We start from the raw sequence: 21,585 nt of genomic DNA on the forward strand, positions 1-21,585 counted from the left end.
TGAAAATTTCAGCCAGCTCTAATCAAAATTAAACATATGTGATAGACTTATTTTGTGCAAGTTCACCCATATTTTCATGAATATAAGATCAGCATTTTGAGAAAATACTGCATTTTGCAAGTTAGACACTGTTGCATCTGTACATCTCTTCCTCTTTCCTTTAATCTTTTAATAAGGTTGATTTTTCTGGATCTTGAAATGTATTAACTTTTTTATGAGCAAAATGTCCAGTTATAGTTTTCATTCTCAAGAGGCCTTATATTTTGTTGGATAAATTAAAAATAATAATTGTACTGTGGTAGCATCTAAACGCCCTGAACTCATTGTCCAAAACAATGTTCAAATATATAACAGAGAGAGGGTCCCTTCTCCAAAGGGCCTGCAGTCTAAAGCCCTGAGCTTGCAAACATTTATGCACATGTGTTACTTTACTATGGCTACTTGTGGTAGAAAAGTTAAGCAGATGCACATGTTTGCAGTGTCGGACCTGAGTGACTTAGAGAGTTCTGCGTGCACTAGGCATGAACATGGGACAGGATCTGGAATTACCTGGAAACTTTTAAATGTGTCATTGGTGTTTTGGATGAATTTTTTTCTTTTTTGGTCTCTTTCCCATGTCCTTTCTAGATGACTCAGTGAGCATGCCCAGTGTGGTAAGTGAACAGGAAACCTACCTTATGGGTGCCATTGGGAGGCGGCGGTTCTCCAGCCATATCTCCAGCATGTCTGCACCTCAGGCTGAGGTGGGCATGTTACCCAGCCAAAGGTAACAATATGTGCTTTTCTCCTTTCCCACTCTGTTCTCCAGAGCAGACATTCCAAAGGTATATTGTGTGTAACTCAGACACAGCAGCAGGGTGAGGGTGGTAAATTCATTACCCCAGTACTAAAAGGCTAATCATCCACCTGCAGTGCTTGCTCACTCGAGTAGTCCCATTGATGTCAGTGCAAATACTTGCCGCAGGTTAGAACATAACAATTCTTCAATGCAATGTATACTGCATAACCTTCATGAGAACGACATTTCATTGTTAGAAACGTTCCCTTGAGAAACTGACAGCATCTTTATTGTTTCTCTGCTAATGCCATGCCTGTTGATGTGGTGGATTTCAAAGATATAGGCATGATTTCAGGGTGCAGAGTACACTTAGAGGTTTCATTCTGAGCCAGAGTCCTGCATACAACACTTAAAATGAGTAGGGAGAAATCCCAGGGTGCTGGAAAAGTTTCTTCAGTACAATCTCAACCCCAAGTCAGAACAAAAATTAGTTTTCCTCTGGACATTAGCTAATGGCAGAAAGAGAAGTGGGATTATTCTAAACCATAAACTTCTCTGTCTGTTAGAGCTAATCTTGGATGCCTCTTTTTAGAGTGAGAGAGAAAGAGAGAGAGAGGATTTGGGTATTGGACATTGCACTCATTAGTCAGGTGTGTGACATAGAAGATGATGAACAAGAATTTTTCCAGTTAAATTCTGTTATTTTTCATTAAACAATGTTTATTTTTTATTTATATGTGACATAGATTTGCAAAGAGCGCTGATAAAAGGTCAATGTATAGATTCATCTATGTCATTTTTTATAAACCTTGAAAATGTGAATACTGCGTTATCTTATGACTGGCCATTGTCCCTTTGCCCAGCCTTGTTTGTAATTCAGTTAGAAATCCCTCAGTGTGTGGAGCATGTAACAGCTAAAAGAAACAGCTATAGTACATACCGGCAAAGATAAGGGAGGTAATTGTTGAACTAGAAGCCATTCCAAATTTTATCCCAGAGTTTGTATAAAGGGTACTTGTAAGCAGGGCCATCCCTACCCATACACAAAGTACGCAGCTGTGTAGGCCACCAGGAAATTTGGGGCACCACATTTCCTGTGCCCTGCACAGCTGCGTGCTGCTCCAACCCCTGCTCCACCTCTACCCCATGGCCCTCACCCCTCCTCCGCCCTAGCCCTTCCACTCCACCCCTTCCCCAAAGCCCCTGCTCCGCCTCAGTCCCGCCCCCACTCCCCTAAGGAGTCGGGGCCTGCACTCCCCGCCGGCGGGAAGTGTAGCAACCCGGCCCCAGCCGCACCACTGGTGAGTGCTGGGGGGGCAGTTCCCCCGTGCCCCTTAAGCCTGCTCTTGCCCCCGCACGGAGACCTGGGTCCAGCCCTTCCCTCCCCCCCCCCCGGAGAGGCACCCCCTCCCCCATGGGGGGAGGCTGGGCTGGGCTGCGTAGGGCCCCAGAATGGTTAGGGATGACACTGCTTGTGAGGACACCTTTAAACTCATTTCATTCCATTTCCTTAGTGTCTTTAAAATAAGTATATTTTACTATAAATTTTTTCCTGTGGGCTGTGGTGCTTTTTAATTGGTGATGCTCAGAAAAATAGTGTAGTGTAATTGCAATATAGATTTGGACTCTTAGCTTTGTAAGCATGCAATCTAATGTTTAAGGTAGATATTTCATTGGCCCAGCAAACATAATCCTTGTTCTCAGCTGCATACCCATTTTAGTCATGGATGAGCAATGGTCTCTGGGATTTTTTGAGTGTATTACACATGCAAACTAATAAATGAACTAATACATGTATAGTAATATTATTGCTTTCCTGCTGGTAATCCACCAGACCTCTTTCTATCTTTCATATTTCACATATGAGTGAACAGGATGGAATACTGCTGGTTGCTCCTGCTTAACAGGGGAAGTAGGCAGCTGTTGAGGCAGCGTGACTGGGGACAGATTTGCCAGTACACATTCCAGCTGTTTACTTACAGTTTCATTACAATGCAAGATCATGCTTTCCTGCAGTTTGGCCTTTTAATGGCATCAGAACTAGAATGTTGTTCTGCAGCTCATGATAAATTGATTCGTGCTTCAAGGAGAAGCCTGAATAAGTGAGTTTATGGGGTGGTTGTAGGGGGAAGATCTTAAATGAAACTGGAAGTAAACAGAATACCATCACAGGGAATACAGGCAGCAACATGGTTTGAAAACTTTCTAAGCCCCATCATCCCCCTCCCTTATTTGCACTAGAATCACACCTCAGTGAGGTTCTTAGCTCATGCAATGTATTGTATCGCTTTGGAGGTCTCCATGTATCATAGCCTCCATTTGTAAATTGCTCCTTTTATCCAGAATTAGATTGATCAGATGTTCCTCTTTCAACGCCTTGAGTCATATGTTCTGATGACCCAGTGCAAGACCAAATATTTTACCGTCCTCCTTTTCCTTTCTTATTCCGTTGATATTTTTTTTTCTTGAAAACAGAGACAATTGCATGCTTTTTGCATTTTCTTTCCCTAAATGCTTCATCTCCCTGCCCCTCCTGCAGTGAACCTAATGTCCTCGATGACTCCCAGAGCCTGGCCGCTGAGGGCAGCCTCTCTAGGTACAGTGTCAACACTACCTGTCTGTCAGTGTCTGTGCTGGGAAATAATCAGTTCCCTATATCCTCTGTCTCTCTCTCTCTTTATCCTTTGTCTCTCTTTCCATGTCTGTTTCTTGTTGTTCATCGATACTCAGGCCTGCAAGTCAAAGGTGTAGTAACCCGACTTCAGTTTTCAGCGTTGATTGCCAACAGCTTTTAATTCCTAACAACTGTGAGGGAATTAAAAAAAGAAAAATCTTCCAAGCTAAAATATTTGTCTGCCTGTTGTGGATTTTTCCATTGCTAGCTATTGCTCTGAAGACATAAGAAAGAAGCATTATTTTCACCACCTCATTAAATGTAACCTTTTATGAGAACCAGTTTGGGGACCTCCTTTTTTAAAAAATCTGTCCTTATATTAATCTAACATTACCATCAAGAAACACTTTAATCATTATTATTTTCTTTAGCATTCATTAATAATACTAATCCTCATAAGCCATGTTAAATACAGTTCCCTATGAATGCCTTTATAGGAATCCCCACTTATTACAAAGTTTTGTCATTCTACAAACACTAGCCTTAGAGCTTTCAGGCAGATGCTATTAACAAACAGTGTTATTAATGTGCCTTTAAAATACGTAGGTCGTAAGATTTTAAAAGGAGGACTGCACCTTTAACAGTCAGCTCAGCCATGTTAATCATTCTTCCTGGTGTACTACTATGGTCATACCTCTCAACTGATCCTCATGAGGTGGGGAAGTTCTCACTCATCACAAGCTCCTTATTTCATTCTCAGAGAGCATTCCCACATACTGGGAGAATACAGTCTGCTCCCTGAAATATACCACATCACTCTTTGTTATTTTATCACTCTTGCCTAAAGATGAGGATGTGTTGAGAGGTATTCTTGTGAATTAATTTTGTTTTGTTTGAGATTTCTCCAGTTTTATTTTAATGTTGAAAAATGGAAAATGAAGTCTGTTGTTGGATGTGTCATTGAGATCAACCCCATGATTCATAGTGTCACTTGTGTTTGTGTGCCCTGCCTTGATCAGTCTCTGATTGGTGGTAATGTGGAAGGTGTTGTAAAGAACAGACATTTGTCCTTTGGCCGAGGCAGGGATGTTACTTTATAGCAAAATGTATTACTCTTGCAAAGAAGATCATTAAGAACCCGGTCTTCTTGAGAGTCAACTGAGCAATAGTTCAGAAGCCTAGAAAAAAACAAACAAATATTTCTTTATAGAGGAAGTTAAATGCATTCACTTTAGTAGTGTGAAAACCTGATTACCTTTGGCGGTTGACCTGCAGATTGAGTCACATCCTAATGTTGATTGTGAAATGTCTTGACTCTGATAAATGGGAGTCAGGCTACGCAGCAACTCTTGGTGACAAGTCCTGGAGTTTTAAGACAGCTGAGCCAGCTGACAAGATCAATGTCAAAACAATTCATGTTGATCTGTGAAGTCTAAACATATGCACAGTGAGTTCCGTTTGCTACTAACGCATCAACCTTTGCCCAGAACAGGTTTGTATCTCCTGTATTGTTCTGTGTTACAGAGTTTCAGTAAAGGAGAAGATCAGTTGGCATGTTCGGTGAGGTAGATTTCTACAGAGAGACTATTTCTGATGGGGTTTGTTATTTTTTGAAGACATAGTCATAGACTTCTTTGTTTTAAAAAAATGACACTTTTATTCCACACTTTTATTCCACAGTCCTTAAAAGAGACTCAAGATAATTAACCTGATCTCTGTGAAAAGGCTACAATTATAGTTCTGTGTAAAATGAAAAAAGCAACATTTTAGCTGTATTGTGTGTATTTAAAAGTGCAAATTGCATTCCTTCTGTAAAGGAGAGAAGCAAAAGAACAGAGAGATAGTACAGCTGCTTATTGAGATCATTGTTGTAGCAGAGGATAAATACATTCTTCTATTCAGGAACACTAGTTTAAATAAAACAGGCCAAGATTTTTCTTTAGATATCTTTGATCTTCACTGGAGCACAGGAATAAAAACTGCTTAGGATAGCATACTGAATTCAGAAGCTGATATTTAGTCACAATTGATGGAATGAAACAAACAAAGAATAGAACATTATGGAAAACAGGAATTTCAAATAAATCAAAAGAACAATAATAAATAAAGACAACAATAAAGTAATTTTTCTTTTGTGCTTGTACTAATTAGAGTTACATAGGTAAATAGCAATGAACACAGGAAGAGAATAACGTTCAAATTCCCAAGATTAGGCAGAAAGGGTGTGTGGGGGGGGAACTCTTTTATTGAGCATCATGATTTGTTGAGGTTATAACTTGACAAAAGATGGAAGATTTCCCCAAAGCACAAGGGAAAAGAGAATAAGAACTTTCTATCATTGAAAGCTGATGCACAAAAAAAATTCCATTTCAACATTTCTAATTATGCTTGTTTTAAATTATTCATGATTAATAAGGAAAACTAGAGCAAATTAATATCAACAGGGCAAGTGTGGAGGAAATTTCACAGTCTGTTGAAATCCCAGGTCATGCCTGGTGTCTTGAGAAGTTCAGCAGGTGCATTCTGGATGTTATCTGAAGGTCTGGCAACCACTAAAGTCCATTCAATATAGTTTAACAGCTACAGTACTTGCTTGCTTTTTCTGGTTTTTGTTCTTCTCCCCTCCCTCTTCCCCCCACCCACACTTTTATTTGTTGCATTATTTCTTGTTATTCGTGAAAATAACTTCTCATAAATGCCAACCTGAGAATGCTTATTCCAGTATGTTCTGTGTGGTATGAATTTTACACTGGCCTGACATTTGTTGTACGGTTGGCAATAATTTTTCATGAACAGCTTGTTTGTCTGTCTGTCTGTCTCTGTGCTAACCATGTAACATGATTATGGGGACATGGCACCTTGTCATAGGTACCCAGTAGAGCACACTTGATAGACAGGAAAGTTTACAAGCGTGTTCTGCTCCAACAAATGAGATTTATGTGCTCCAACAAAAATCCTCTAGTAGATGCCAGGTTCACAGGAGAAGTAGAGTAAACTATGTCATGTGAAAATGGCATTGGATTTGATTCAAATCAGTTCAGTAGCGTCTCCACAAACTGACCTCCCAAATATAATGATTGCTCCAAACCAAGAACAAAGCAAGAATGCACTCTTGGTCCTGTTTATTAGACAATGAAAGGCAGAAAAGAAGGGGAGGGTACGTATGGAGTCAAGAGACCCTTTGGAACTAATTTTCACTGAAGCCAGATTATTGTTGCTGTTCTGGAGGAGGAAAAAACAACCATAATGGAATCATAACTATTTCAGGAAATTCAGTCATTCATCTTACACTTGCACTCTTTCTCTCTCTCTCTCAAAATGTGGGGTGAATCTGAGTATATAGGAAAGTAAAAAGGACAGGGCGGGGCTCTGTGCAGGTTTTCCTGCCAAATTCCACTGTTAGCACTCCCCCAACTTTTACCTCCAGTCTGCCGTTCACGCTCATAAGATCACTCTGAATTATGCCAATTCATGTGACAGCATAAGTCTGTCCACTAGAACACTAAACTAATTTCGCATCTGATGTAAGTGAGGCTTAAACCCAGGCCAACAGAGAGGAAAAGTAACTGAATCCAACCTTTCTGTCACTCATCTCTTTTTGTTTGTCTTTAATGCACAGATTAGTCCATGGGAATCGTTTTTTCCTTATGTCTAACATACATGTAGTATGGTAACATCACACTCACAAGTATAATGAATTATCTTTACCTAATGAGTTTTTCAAGGTGTTTTCGTTATGTTCGCCTTTTGACATGCCTGTTCCATTGCTGTAATAAGAAAAGGAGTACTTGTGGCACCTTAGAGACGAACCCATTTATTTGAGCATAAGCTTTCGTGAGCTACAGCTCACTTCATCGGATGACAAAAGCTTATGCTCAAATAAATGGGTTCGTCTCTAAGGTGCCACAAGTACTCCTTTTCTTTTTGCGAATACAGACTAACACGGCTGTTACTCTGAAACCTGTCATTGCTGTAATAGACTATTTACGTCAGTGGTTCTCAAACTATTGTACTGGTGACCCCTTTCACAAAGCAAGCCTCTGAGTGCGACCCCCTTTATAAATTAAAAACACTTTTAAATATATTTAATACCATATTAAATGCTGGAGGCAAAGTGGGGCTTGGGTGGGGGCTGACAGCTCGTGACCCCCATGTAATAACCTTGTGACCCCCTGAGGGGTCCTGACCCCCAGTTTGAGAACCCCTGATTTACATTTAACATAATTTTAGACTTTCTGTCAGAGGTCGGTCTCAAACTTCATAGAACTAAACGTCATCATTTTTTCCTCAGAAACTGTAATAACAATCTTACCATAACTCAATGGTATTTAGCTACTGGGTTGAACAGAAACTTTTTATTGCACCATTTTAAATATATATTCTGCAGCCTCTTTAGAAACAAATTGAGGTTCAATATTTTTTCTATTTAAAGAAAATATTCACATGTTAATATCTATCTCTGAGTCGCTAAATATTTGCTGGAGCCAAGTTCTCAAGTAATTCTAGAAGCAGAAAATTAACAGAATTTATACATATAATGTCAAACTGTCTGGATTTCTTACGTGAGGAAAAATGTAAATTCAGCCTATTTGCCTTGATACCCTTGAGGATGTATCACTTTTGGAGTCTACTGCAGTCTAAGCAGTTGTATGTGCTGTAGGGCCATTGTCTGGGTCAAGAATGTAATGCTGGCAGCTAGAAGTAGCTTGTGGGATCATGCAGATCATAGGGGCATAGTCTTGTCTTGACATTTAGAACGTTTCATTGTAAATCAAATTGCACTGTGCTGAGTATTTGCTCTAGAGGATGGTGATATCTTTTGAAAGGGTTGTCCAAGAGAGAAAGGACCCAAATATACATTATTTTCTGGTGTTGAGCTAAACTACTCTCCTGGCCATGCTGTTGTAATGAACCCACAAAAGTATTAGCTTTGTCTTTTTCTCCTCCAGTCCTGGTAAGGCTCTGTGTCAAATCACACCTACCTAGAGGCTCTGACCTCTTTCCAGGGAAGATCCAAGAAAGCCCCGGAAAAGTGAGAAGAAAGGGAATGTTCTTTTTCTTACATTAAGACATGCCAATGCCAGAACGCACTGAATATTCAGCAGTGCATACTAAACAATCTTAGAAGCTGCTTAATTGGGATGCATGCCTCAGTGGTTCGGATTTGTCCCAAGTAGGCAGCTGTCCCTTTTGAAAGAAGTTCATCTAAGTGTTACTTACCATTGCAACCGTACCTGTCTCAGATTCAGCTCACTCAACTAAAACATTTGTGACCATTGCCTGCTAATGAGTAACTCTGATTGTGGTTGAACTGGGAGGAATAATACAGTATTGTGAAAAGGACTGAGGAGAAGAACAATCTGCTACACATCTCAGGTTAACAGAGGAATTAGTTGAACAGTAATACAGACTACTTTACAGCATTTAGCAGTCTGTTCTATTTTAAAGCGCCTTTACTTTTAATTCAATTATTCAGATTTCTTTGACAACGTATTAAGGCCTAAAAGAATACTGTAGATTTGTTTTTATATTTAATTGTATTTATTTTGCTCATTAGCCACAAAGAGACTTGAGGCTGCAAACATGCTGAATGCATCCTGTTTGCATAAGTCATGCACCCTTTATGTGAACGGAACCTTTGTCAGTTGTGTTCGTTTTTCGTTTTCATTTATTTAAATGGCATTGAAACCAAAAGACAAACCTGAGGTGAGGGCTTTGGAATCCAATTGGGAGAAATAGGCCTGTGTAATTACCCTCACCAAAAAACAAACGGAGATAATAAAATGGCGTTCTTGCCCTTTGTCTGTGTAGGCCAATGTGACAAAGGACACAGAGAAGTGGGTATTGCAGAATGGGATGCATCAATCAATGACTGAAAACTGAAAATCTCAATTTTTATAGCTCTGTGCTACCTCTGTGTGGCCTAGTCCTGAATGCCATGATTCCTACTCCCATCCCCTTCCCAAACCCTGGAAGCTGCAACCCAGCGGATACTTTCCCCCATCCTTCAAAGACGATGCTGCTGTCTTTGAAGTGACTGTGCCATTAGTGTTTTTTAGTCATGATTGCCAGGGATTATTCTAATCAGCCACTGTACTTTTATGGTTGTGCTAATACTGTACTGTCAACACTTAACAGGGTAACAAGTGTGCAGAGCGAACCTGGACAACAGAATCTTCTTCTTCAGCAACCACTAGGAAGGAAGAGAGGCCTCCGGCAGGTAAGATCACAGGACGAAGTGAACATGACAATTTCCATTTGTTGCAGTCCATTTGCTACTGAGATCTTCTATCTTCTGTTCCCCTTGCCCAGAATGTATTACCACATCACAATCCTCTGAATTAGCAGGAAGTGCGTGGGCAAGCTGAACCATTCAGGTCTGCCAAACTACTGAGCAAGAAGTTATGCTTCATTTCAAATCCCCAAACCCTTTCCCCTATAGCTATATTATTTGAGCAAAGGTCACTGCATTAAAATTGAATTGGTATGAAGTGCCATTATTTCATCACCTGCTTTTATACTACACTGATGTCTAAATTAAAGATGCCAAAACATGTATACCCACAAAAAGAAAAATTGGTGGCTGTACGTAGGAGAATGGTATAAATGATATGACTTAGTCACATAAAGGTGAATATTTCAGTTGTACATTAGTATCTCCTTGGTCTAACTTTACTCTGCTTTGTGTACCTTAGCTACGAAGACCTCTTCTTTCACGTCAGAAGACCCAAACTGAATCTCGTAGCCATCACGGGGCTCGACTTTCAACTACTCGTCGAAGTATACAGCCAAAAACAAAACCAAGTGGTGAGACAACTTCTGCTTTTCCACAGCTGGCATCTAATATTTTAAAGTAGGAGCTACTAGATTTTGTTTTTCCTTCTAAGACAGTTTACTGTGTGTGAAATGTACATAGGTAGACCGGGGTGGGCAAACTGTGGCCTGGGGGCTGCATCCAGCCCTTCAGACATTTTAATCCAGCCCTCGAGCTCCAGTCAGGGAGCCCACTCCGTGCATCCCGCATCTCCGAGCGGCTCCCGGAAGCAGTGGCATGTCCCCCCTCACCCTCCTATGCGTAGAAGCAGCACACTGCCCCTGCAGCTCCCATTGGCTGGCAACCAGGGCAGGGGTGGTGCCTGTGGATGGGGCGGCACACAGAGCCTCCAGGCTGCGCCTCTGTGTAGGAGCCGGAGGGGGGGGGACATGCCGCTGGTTCTGGGAGCTGCTTGAGATAAATGCCGCCTGGAGCCTACACCCCTGACCCCTCCCGCACCCCAACCCCCTGCCCAACCCTGATCCCCCTCCTGCTCTCCGAACCCCTTGGTCCCAGCCCGGAGCACCCTCCTGCTCCCCAACCCCTCATCCCCAGCCCCACCCCAGAGCCCTCACCCCCCCACCCCCACCCGCACCCCAACCCCCAATTTTGTGAGCATTCATGGCTGGCCATACAATTTCCATACCCAGATCGGGCCCTCGGGCCAAAAAGTTTGTCCACCCTTGCTGTAGACTGTTCTGAAGAGAAGTTCTGGATCATTTCGGGGGATTGGTAATGAGATGTATAGTCTTTTATCAGTTCATGTCTAGCCCTGGCAGGTAGGAATTGGCAATTATCATCCAGCTGCTCTTCAGTAGTCCATGTGATGTGAATTTTAGTGGTTTCAGTCTAGTTTCTGGAGGGCAGACATCACATCAGAAAAAAACACTTCCACAAAATTGGTAGTTTCTCCAAAGACCGACATCTGAATGGACATAGACATTGAATTATCTTCTCACCCATAGATAGAGGATTTAAGAGTCAGGTGTCCTCCACTGCGAATGCCCTGTCAATAGCACTCAGATGTGCAACTCTAGAGATTGCTAGTGAGAGTGCCTCTGCCAACACCAGGTGTCCTGGTGGAACATGGGAGGAGAGAAAGTTTCTCAAATAGCGAGGACCTAAACTATACAGGGCTTTAAAGGCTGAACATAGAAGCAAATAGGGGAGCCAATTTAGTCTTTGGAACACTGGTGCTATGTTCTTTTTGTGGCTAACATTGCTCAATAGGGTAGGCAGTTGATGAATTCTGCACCTCCTGAAGCGTCCAAGTGGTTTTCAAGGGAAGCCTGTGCAGAGCACATTGGTTAGTGATCTAGCAGGCAGGACTTTTCCTTGCATTAGTGAATCAAGATGGTCCTAAGAGGAACAGTGCTGCAGGAGATGTGCTACAACCTAAATCTTTAGCCATAATTAAAAACAAGGGCAAGGATATTAACTTTAATGGGTACATTTCAGTGTAGGTAACTATGTTTTGCTTGCTCTTTACTCCCGCTTGGTGGCCTTCTAGGTAAGGTTCAGAAATAGGAGTCAAAAGCTCTCGATTGTATTCTCAGCTCTACTACAGACTTCCTATCCAGCCTTTGGCAAGTCACTTAACCATCTGTGCCTCAGTTTCCTCATCTAAATGAGGATCATAATAGCTAACTCACATGGCAGTTATGAATATATGTAAATCACTCTGGGATGAAAAAAGAAAAGGAGTACTTGTGGCACCTTAGAGACTAACCAATTTATCTGAGCATAAGCTTTCGTGAGCTACAGCTCACTTCATCGGATATGCATCCGATGAAGTGAGCTGTAGCTCACGAAAGCTTATGCTCAGATAAATTGGTTAGTCTCTAAGGTGCCACAAGTACTCCTTTTCTTTTTGTGAATACAGACTAACACGGCTGTTACTCTGAAATCTGGGATGAAAGACACCGTATAAACATAAAAGCATTTGTTATATTCTGATATTTTTTTCTACATTGGAGTAATTTTGTATTTATCCTTCCCCACATCCTGGTCCCCCAGTGGATCAAAAGCGATCAGTGACTTTCACTGAAACTCAGCCAGAGGCAACAACATCTTCAACAACAGATGCTACACCCATCCCAGCCCTGCAACCTAGCTGCAGCAGGAGCAGCCCTGCAGAAGTCAGCAAGCCAGAAGCTGTGAATAAACTTGTGCTGACCACCTCACCTGCCATTGTTGTTGCTGATCTCCATAGCCAAACCACCAGCCAGGTAACCCGTCTGACAAGTCAGAAAGTAGGTTAGCTGCTCAATCTCTAGTGGGTATATGCATATGCAGTACCTCTCTACTTAGTGATTTAAGCTGCTGAAAAAATAGTGAAAATGGCTAATGATCTCACTTGTGGCCGTAAAGAGAAGGGGTTGGTGTGTGAAGACTGCAGAGTCTGTTTTCTTTACAGTGAGGTGGTTACCCATGCCACTTCTTGTTTAAATTGCCAGCTCCCAGATCTTTGTGTTGATTCTCTTTCCTTCCACTTCCGTTGGCACTTCATCATGACATGTCCTTAGCTTGACTGATCCTATGTCTTCCTCCTCCTGTCTGTACAGATCTTTTCTCTCACATCCTTCTATACCAGGAAAGTTTTAATTCAACTCTCTCCTCAGCTACATTGGTCTCTGAGGAATGGGGGTTGGGGTAGGGTAGACTAATGCATCAGTATGGAAGGATTCCTACCAAAACCACATTACTGCAGTAGCAAAGGTGCCAGACTTTGAGTATGTCGACAGGGTGTGTGATTGCAGCACGTGTAGACATACCTGAGCTAATGTTAATCTAACTAGCATGAGTGCCCGTAGCAGTGGAGCTGCGGCACATGGGCTTGAGCACGGTCTAGCCACCCGCGTAAGTACCCAGGGTCCAGGACAGGGTTGTATAGTGCAGGCTGAGAGCCATGCCACTGCAGCTTCACTGCTAGTGGTACTCACGCTAGCTAGAGTAAATCATATATCTGATTGCAGTAGGATACCTTTAGAAAGAAGCTATTTGTCGTGCACTGACTGCTGGAAAAAGCAGGTGTTAGACATCACTAATGGGTGGAGGATGCTGTGTAAGTAAATTACAAATTGTAACCCAGAATTTAGAGCCAGCCCAATGAGACAAAGGTTTCTTTTCTGATGTCTCTTTATCTGGTTCCCCAGGGGGATACATCCTTGGCTATGTGCAGAAGAGACAGAAAAAAACATTTTGGAAAAGTTATGAGGGGAAAAAAATAATTTCAAATTGCGGTGTCCTTTTAAGCAATGTCATCTTTGTAGTTTCCACTACAAATTCACCAGCCAGAAAAAAATTAACTGTTTTTGCATAACATTTTAGGGTTTTATACCCTTTTAAACATTTCAAATAAACCAAGGGGCAGTTATGGATTAGCCTTTATTAGTTTACAGATCTGAATATATTTTGCACACGCTGGTTTATATTCTGTCCCCCACCCCCTTCTCTTCCCATGAGTGGAGCCTGACCATAAGCTCTCCTTGATTTCAGAGTGAGGCGCTTCCCACTGAGAAGGAAAAAGAAACAGAGGAGGATTTGGAGCCCCGGCCAGCACAAGTACATAGCACCCCACCCACACAGCTCTCTGATACAGAGGACTTTGCAGGCCTTGAGACAACCAGCTTACTGCAACATGGAGACACTGTCCTTCACATCAGCGAGGACAATGGGATGGAGAATCCCCTCCTTACCAGCCACTTCAGCTTCACGCATGTTGAGCTTGGTGAGACTGATGTTGACTTAGATGAGTCCCATGTTTAAATGTCAGGGAACTGCATTAGCATGGGAGGAGAGAGAATGTAGAGTCTTGGTAGAGAAACTGTACCTTCTCCATAGAGTTTTTTGATAACTATTGATGAACTAATCAAAAAGAGCACTTTATATCCAACAAGGGAAAATATCTAACAACCTATTTGCTACAGATTGGCAAATATGTTTTAAAAAATAAGCTAAGCCTTTTTGGCAAATCTAATTTGGTTCAGGGCAGACTGCAAAGACCAGAAGAGAATTCTAAAAAATTCTGCGGCCACATCTCTGTTTCCCAAAATCTTGATCTGCCAGAAATCTACTGCAGTCTGCAGCTTCTCCAGTAACATGCATTAGTTTAATATAGTAGACTGAAAAAACCCCAACCTTTTTGAGGTTAGCCACTTTAACACTGCCCCCCAAAAGTTTATTTTTGTAATTTCAGAAGGGTTATATAGTATCTGAATCAAAGACTCGCATGACTGAATATTGACAGTCAAAATGCTGACCAGGGATATTGAACTAAAGATTGTTTTAAATAAACAGGACTGTGACTGTGTTTTCTAATCCTCATAGCAATGGCACATACCATTGAATGATTAGAAAGATATTTTTTAGCACTGCAGGCTTTAGCAGTGTTTACTTTTGTCTGCTGGTTTCATTGCACTCTGTAAGATAGTACCTTAGTGCTAGAAAAATAGTGATTCTGTATAAAACTAAATATACTACATACTACAGGAAAGAATGCACATGCTGTGCTCAAAGATAAATGGGCAGGGGGTGAGTGGTCTGTAGATGACATAAATGGTACTATCTGTTCTGCTTAAATATATTAGCAATTTATGTAAAAAAAACACAGCTAGAATGTGTGGACTTTCTAGTACAGGGCAACAACTTAATTGATGCAAATATCTACTCTGTGTGCACTTGGAAATGTATATTTTAAGTAAACATATATAATCCATATTTTCACATTCCTATAAACTAGGAATGGATATTGCAGAGAATAGACCTGATGAAAGAATATATTTTCTGCACACTGAGATTGTATTTAAAAAGGTGCCATTCTATGTGTGTTATATGAATATGCACTAATTATGACTCTGCATGTGTAGATATAAATGCATAATATTTATATGTATATCGTGTCCCTTTTGGGAATTGACTGAAGTCGTGGGTGAGCTATGATCTGTGCTTCAGAATCATGGGATTAAATTGAAACCGGACTTTAGTCACTGACATATGGGAAAGCTGCAGAATAGCTGTGAGGCATACTGTGAAGTTGCAAGCAATGCCCATATTTACGTGTCTGTTTGTGTGTTCACATAATACATTTTCAGTTCGTCACCTTGGTAGAATGAGATATTAGACCTTATAATTGTGGCATTATTATGCATAGAAAAGTTATTTTTGATCACTTTTAGAGCTTTCTCAAATGTATTACTTACCATCTTCTTGACCTTTCAATCTGGACTCATGGTATTAAAACAACATAATTTTAGAGTTAAAATGATATGACCAAAAACAAAACAAAACCCCCACTAAGCAAACACCACCACCCAACACCACCACTATATATTTTTAAATAGCTATTTTTTTCTAAAATCATTTTTCTGTGAAACACTGTCATACACAGCCTATATGCTGGCCTGGTGCAGTATTACAGAAGTTTTATTGGCATTAATTTAGGATCAACTCCAGAACTGACTGGTGGCTTTGGTAATTTCAACCAATCAAACCTTTATACCTCACCATCATGTAGGCTCTACTATACATATGAGTCAATAGGAGCCCTGTGTGTACATCAGAGCACAGAATTGGGTCCTATATATTATTCACACACACCCTAGCAACAATAAAATGTATTCTTTTCTCAAGTTTGTCTATCTAGGCCCCAGTCCAGAGGTGTTGAGCACCCTCTACTACTGTTGTGTTCATTGAGAGTTAAAGGCACTTTGCAACTCATAGGAAGTGCTAGTCACCTTGTAGGATTAAGCCCTTGCTCTATAGTGGGCAATCTTAAAGTGGTTTGTGGTAAAAAAAAAAAAAAAAAAAAAAAGCGTCTATGTAAAAATGGCAGCTTGCTCAGCACAGATCATGGGTATTCTGAATAATAGTTGCTTATATCGCTGACTTAAATATATCTGACTACTTCTTACGTCTCTCAGAACTACAGAGCCTGTACCACCCATCTGTAGGAGACTGCACTGGACTCTTTCCTAGTGCTGGCATCATCAAAAGAATTATTAATTACCTCCCGCATGAGGAATTGCTATTATTAACGATGACATACAAATCAGAAGGAACACTGCTTCACTTTCAGATCCCAGTTTGGGTTAACTGGCAGTTGGAGGGGAAACTATTTTACTCATAAACAAAGTAAATTTGATATAGAAATGACTGAGAGACAATAAACATGAAACCCCATGATGAATTTTGTAGTCACTTTTTCACTGATAATATACTTTGAAAGGAGGCATTTACATTAATGTGAGATAGATGCCTGCCATGATATTCTAATCTAATTATAGAAAAATAACTGTGATTTACTACATTAAATTCCGTATTGGTGATAAATGTTTCCATTAAGGTTGCCCACTGTTACAAGCTGAATCCATCTTAGCAAGGACTAAAAATGCCTTTTTGAAGTCCACCCTCCAACCAATCAAGTGCAGTGTATAAATGAAGATTACATTATTCAGGTGGCCCAGGAGAGGGCTATAATTTCATTAGGTAGTTAAGACAGGCTGATCAGTCTGTGTACTTGTAAATTTTACTTTCATATAGGTTGCACTTAATATTGTACTAATAAGGTGCATAAACATGTAATTTAGCAGAGTTTGTGCATTTTTCCAGTATCTCTATAAAGTGACTGGTATATTTATGCTGTGAAGGAAAATTATGCTGCTTAATTAGTGTTAGAGGCCTTAAGTGCATGTCAGATGTCTGGCCCTTACAAATGTCTGTCAGTGTTTGGTTCTGTTGTGTTGCCTCAAAGTTTTAAACTAATTTGCAGTTGTCAAAAGGATTAAAGATAGAAAAGTCTGTTCACACTGATCATGTTCAACAAATAGTAATTAAAAGACAAGGCTCTGTTTAATCCTATTGTACAACATTAGACAAGTCTCCCTTTTTAAAAGGCACTGTATCCTGCTTTATGAGATTACTTTGCTCTGTTGCCAACAAAGTTTGTTATAATTTAATATGTTTATCTGTCATCTTTTAATATGTGCCTCGCTAAAACTTGCCATACATTCCCCAGCCCCGCCTTTTAGAAAGGGGGGGATTATTGTACTGGGAACTTTCGGTGTGATCCACTTGTTGTTGTGTGCATTTGTGTCCTCTTAATGTGACCTTAACTGTGCTGAATGTCTAGGTGTATTTATATGTACATGTATGTGCATAAGAATGTCACAGGATGTATTTGAAATACTATTGCCTCGATTTTTGAAGGAAGGAAAACTGTGTTCCAGAAGGAAAATATAATGTAGGTTTGAAACTGATCTTATCATTTGTTTGGAAGTTCAAAAAACATCAAAACTAGAAACTCTTGTTGAGTTCGCAAAAAGAAAAGGAATACTTGTGGCACCTTAGAGACTAACCAATTTATTTGAGCATAAGCTTTGGTGAGCTACAGCTCACTTCATCGGATGCATAAAAGTGGAAAATGCAGTGAGGATGTTTTTATACACACAGATCATGAAAAAATGGGTGTTTATCACTTCAAAAGGTTTTCTCTCCCCCCACCCCACTCTCCTGCTGGTAATAGCTTATCTAAAGTGATCACTCTCCTTACAATGTGTATGATAATCAAGCTGGGCCATTTCCAGCACAAATCCAAGTTTTCTCTCCCTGGATTTGTGCTGGAAATGGCCCAGCTTGATTATCATACACATTGTAAGGAGAGTGATCACTTTAGATAAGCTATTACCAGCAGGAGAGTGGGGTGGGGGGAGAGAAAACCTTTTGAAGTGATAAACACCCATTTTTTCATGATCTGTGTGTATAAAAACATCCTCACTGCATTTTCCACTTTTATGCATCTGATGAAGTGAGCTGTAGCTCACCAAAGCTTATGCTCAAATAAATTGGTTAGTCTCTAAGGTGCCACAAGTACTCCTTTTCTTTTTGCAAATACAGGCTAACACGGCTGCTACTCCGAATCTTGTTGAGTTGAAACCCTAAAGCCAAGTATAAGTTTTTATAAATGGTGTAGTTCCCTCCCAATCTCCAAATAAGGGCATTCTCTTTGAAATTTGAACAAATCTTAAGCTTTAACAAAGTGTTTTTTGACTTACCCATTACCAAAGAAATGTTTAGAGGGAAAGAAAATATCGGAGAAAAAACCAATTACAATAGACCAACCTTCACAACGAAGTGGATATGTGATTAAAATATTATCTCAGGGCAGTTAAGTAGGATATTACCTTCTCATTTGCATTTTCTGTTGTATGGGAAGTAGTTAAGTCTTGCACTAAAAGGAAGGCAATCGTGCTGTGCCAAACAGAGAATAGAGTTTATTTGAAGCAAGTGAGATTTGAGGGCTTTAAGGCAAATTCTTTACATTGAACTGGATAAAAACATGTCAAAATATATAATTTCCCTGCATTACAACTGTGTAATTCATTTTCAGAATCAATGCAACTGGAGAACAAAAATCCTCATTAGAAAAATGAAAGCCCTTTAAAAATAATTTGAAGGATTACAGACCCAAAATCTTAGATCTAAAATGAGAAAACCATCTACTGTACTTCCCAAAAATACCTAATAGCAAAGTCTGTGATGTGTACCAAGTGACCAAAGACCAGGGATAAAATACAAATAACAGAGATGTGTGAATTATGTTTATGAAAGAGATTATAAGAGTTTAATGTTTGAATATGCACAAATAATAAAATATATCACAAATATTTAATGTGGTGTGAGATTTTTGTTAGGGCATTACCATGGCTACTTCTTCCAGAGGGGGCCTCTGTCTTTCCAAACTTTGTCTTTGCTGGAGCTGACGTTCTCTGATAAACTTTTCTTCCTGCAATTCCCTCCAAATGCCCCACAGCTAACAACCACTATGGTGTATTTGCCATGTTTGGAGGCCTGTCCATCATTTTTTGCACTCATATATACACTTCTTAATGGGTTACTTTGGAAGTCAAGCAAATACTCCCCCTTTCTTGTATTTTTCCTAAATATTTGACTCTCTCCGCCTAAGCTGATGATAACCCATCATTACGGTAGGTATAAACCTCTGCTTTGGCCTACATGAGATACAAAGCTGGGTGAAGGCGGCTGGCTCGGCACAGCGCCCCGGAACTCAGGAAACGGTGAGTTTAGTTGATGACGGTATTGCCGGAATTTGGTGACTCTCGATGGCCACATTATGCGGTGGAAGCCAGTACCCAACCTCCAGCCAGGCAGCAGGGTGACTTGGTGTGGGCCGCGGGCAGGCGAGCTGCAGGTGCAAACCTCATGAAGAAGGAACAGCAACACGGCCACGCTGGGCCAGACCAAGGGTCCAGCAAGGACAGGGTCCCGCCTGCTGCCAGGGGCTGCAGAGGCAGTGACCAGAGCAGGGCAGCCCAGCTCGGGGACGCCAGCCTGGGCCAGCTGTGCGCTGTGGGCGGGGCTCGCCTCTCCCCCCTCCCGCCCATCACGGCCTTTGCACCGCCCCTCAGGGGGCGGGGTCTCCCCTTCTGCCCCGCCCCCTGGCGCCGGGAGGGACGCAAAGGCTGAGGAAGCGCGCCGGCGCCACCCTTTCCCCAGGCGCCGTGTTGCATTGTGGGGCGAGTAGTCCCTGCCATTCGGCAAGCCGCGGGCGGCAGAAGAACTACATGTCCCAGGATCCTCGGGGAGCGGGTTGTGGCGCCCCTCAGGCTGCGGCGCCTGCGCCCCGCTCAGTTCTCGGGGGCGGGGCGGCCATGGCGTCGGGTTGCCGGATCGGCCCGTCCATCCTCAACAGCGACCTGGCGGCGCTGGGCGCCGAGTGCGGCCGCATGCTGGACTCCGGGGCGGACTACCTGCACCTGGACGTGATGGACGGGTAACTGCCGCCGCGCGCGCTGCCGCCTCGGGGCCGGCTCGAGCCCGCGCCCCTCCCCCCCCCCCGGGTGCCCGGGCCGGGGCGGCTGCCGCTCTGCGCGCGTGGCGGGCTCGCTGCTGAGGGGAGGCTCCGTGGGGCGTTCGCCGCCCCGCCCCGCCCTGCCCGCCCGCCGGGGGATTGCTCAGCGCCTCGTTGCGGCGGGGCTGGGCGCCCTGTGCCGCCCCGCCGCGGGAAGCCCGCGCCCGCTGAGCGGGCGGGGGCCGGTCGGTCGTGGTGTCGACGTTTGGGCGCCGGCCGTAAGGCCCTGGGAGGGTGCGAGGGTCCCAGAGGGGCAGCTGCCGCCGGAGCCCCAAACTCGGCCTCGCAATTAAACAGCCCCCGCCTCCGCCCGAGGCAGCTGGCATGGGCCGGCCGCGGGCGCCGAAGTGCCGTGTAGACACACCCAGTGCGGCCGCCCCTAGGCGAGAGGGTCCGGCCGCCTGGAACCAGTCGCGGGATCAGGAGCTGTTCTGGTGCAGCGCCCTGTCCGGTCAGCGGTGTTTAGGATGCACCCTTTTCCTAATGGTTAACGAACAGGAAGTGTGTGTGTTTTTCATAGAAATGTAGGGCTGGAAGGACCTCAAGAAGTCATCAAGGCCAGCCTCTGTGCTGAGGCAGGATCCAGTAAACTGAGACCATCCCTGACAGGTCGTTAGCTAACCTGTTCTTAATTTCCAGTGATGGGGATTCCACAACCTCCCTTGGAAGCCTAGTCCAGGGTTTAGCTACCCTTATAAAGTTTTTCCTAATATCAACCTAAATCCCTCTTAATGCAGATTAAGTCCGTTACTACTTGTACTACTCCAGCGGTTGTGAAGGACAAGTCATCACTGTTCTTTTTAAAACTCCTCTTAACATAAAAACGGCCGTACTGGGTCAGACCAAAGTGTCCTGTCTTCAGACAGTAGCCAATGCCAGGTGCCGCAGAAGGAATGAACAGAAACAGTAATCATCAAGTGATCCATCCCGGCGCCCATTCCTAGCGAACAGAGGTTAGACATGCCATCCCTGCCCATCTTGGCTAATAGCCATTGATGGACCTATCCTTCATGAATTTATCAAATTGTTTGTGAAGCCTGTTATAGACTGGCCTTCACAACATCCTCTGGCAAAGAGTTCCACACATTGCCTGTGCATTGTGTGAAAAAAATACTTCCTTTTGTTTGTTTTAAACCTGCTGCCTATTAATTTCATTTGGGTGCCCCCTTGTTCTTGTGTTATGAAGAGTAAATAACACTTCCTTATTTACTTTCTCCACACTAGTCATGATTTTATAGACCTCTGTCATATGCCCCTTTAGTTCTTTCTTTTCCAAGATGAAAAGTCCCAGTCTGACTAATCTCTCCTCATACGGCAGCCGTTCCATATCCCTAATCATTTTTGTTGCCCTTTTCTGAACCTTTTCCAATTCCACTATCTCTTTTTTGAGATGGGATGACCACATCTGCAGACAGTATTCAAGATGTGGGCGTACCAGGGATTTATATAGAGGCAATATAATCATTTCTGTCTTGTCTATCCCTTTCCTAGTGATTCCCAACATTCTGTTC

At 42.4% G+C, this 21,585-nt stretch overlaps 2 protein-coding genes across 18 annotated transcripts in view; both read left to right on the forward strand.

The window, feature by feature from the left end:
- UNC80 (unc-80 homolog, NALCN channel complex subunit) overlaps nt 1–17,551 on the forward strand; it is a 188,906-nt gene extending 171,355 nt beyond the window's left edge. For 10 of the 14 annotated variants that reach the window (XM_073306686.1, XM_073306695.1, XM_073306690.1 and 7 more), the window contains 6 exons: nt 628–766; nt 3,318–3,374; nt 9,531–9,612; nt 10,088–10,199; nt 12,223–12,434; nt 13,705–17,551. In XM_073306686.1, the coding sequence (XP_073162787.1) occupies nt 628–766; nt 3,318–3,374; nt 9,531–9,612; nt 10,088–10,199; nt 12,223–12,434; nt 13,705–13,974 (872 nt within the window). In that variant the 3' untranslated portion in view covers nt 13,975–17,551. Of the gene's footprint in view, nt 1–627; nt 767–3,317; nt 3,375–9,530; nt 9,613–10,087; nt 10,200–12,222; nt 12,435–13,704 lie in introns of those variants that run through there. The other 4 variants (XM_073306691.1, XM_073306699.1, XR_012154377.1 and 1 more) reach the window with 3 other exon arrangements.
- A 2,281-nt stretch (nt 17,552–19,832) lies between these two features.
- Nucleotides 19,833–21,585, forward strand: part of RPE (ribulose-5-phosphate-3-epimerase) — a 31,539-nt gene continuing 29,786 nt past the window's right edge. The window contains exon 1 of one of the 4 annotated variants that reach the window (XM_073306708.1): nt 19,833–19,996. In XM_073306708.1, the coding sequence (XP_073162809.1) occupies nt 19,875–19,996 (122 nt within the window). In that variant the 5' untranslated portion in view covers nt 19,833–19,874. The remainder of the gene's footprint in view (nt 19,997–21,585) is intronic. The other 3 variants (XM_073306710.1, XM_073306709.1, XM_073306706.1) reach the window with 3 other exon arrangements.

This window comes from Lepidochelys kempii, chromosome 11 (genome assembly GCF_965140265.1).
Source record: "Lepidochelys kempii isolate rLepKem1 chromosome 11, rLepKem1.hap2, whole genome shotgun sequence".
NCBI lineage: Eukaryota > Metazoa > Chordata > Testudines > Cheloniidae > Lepidochelys > Lepidochelys kempii.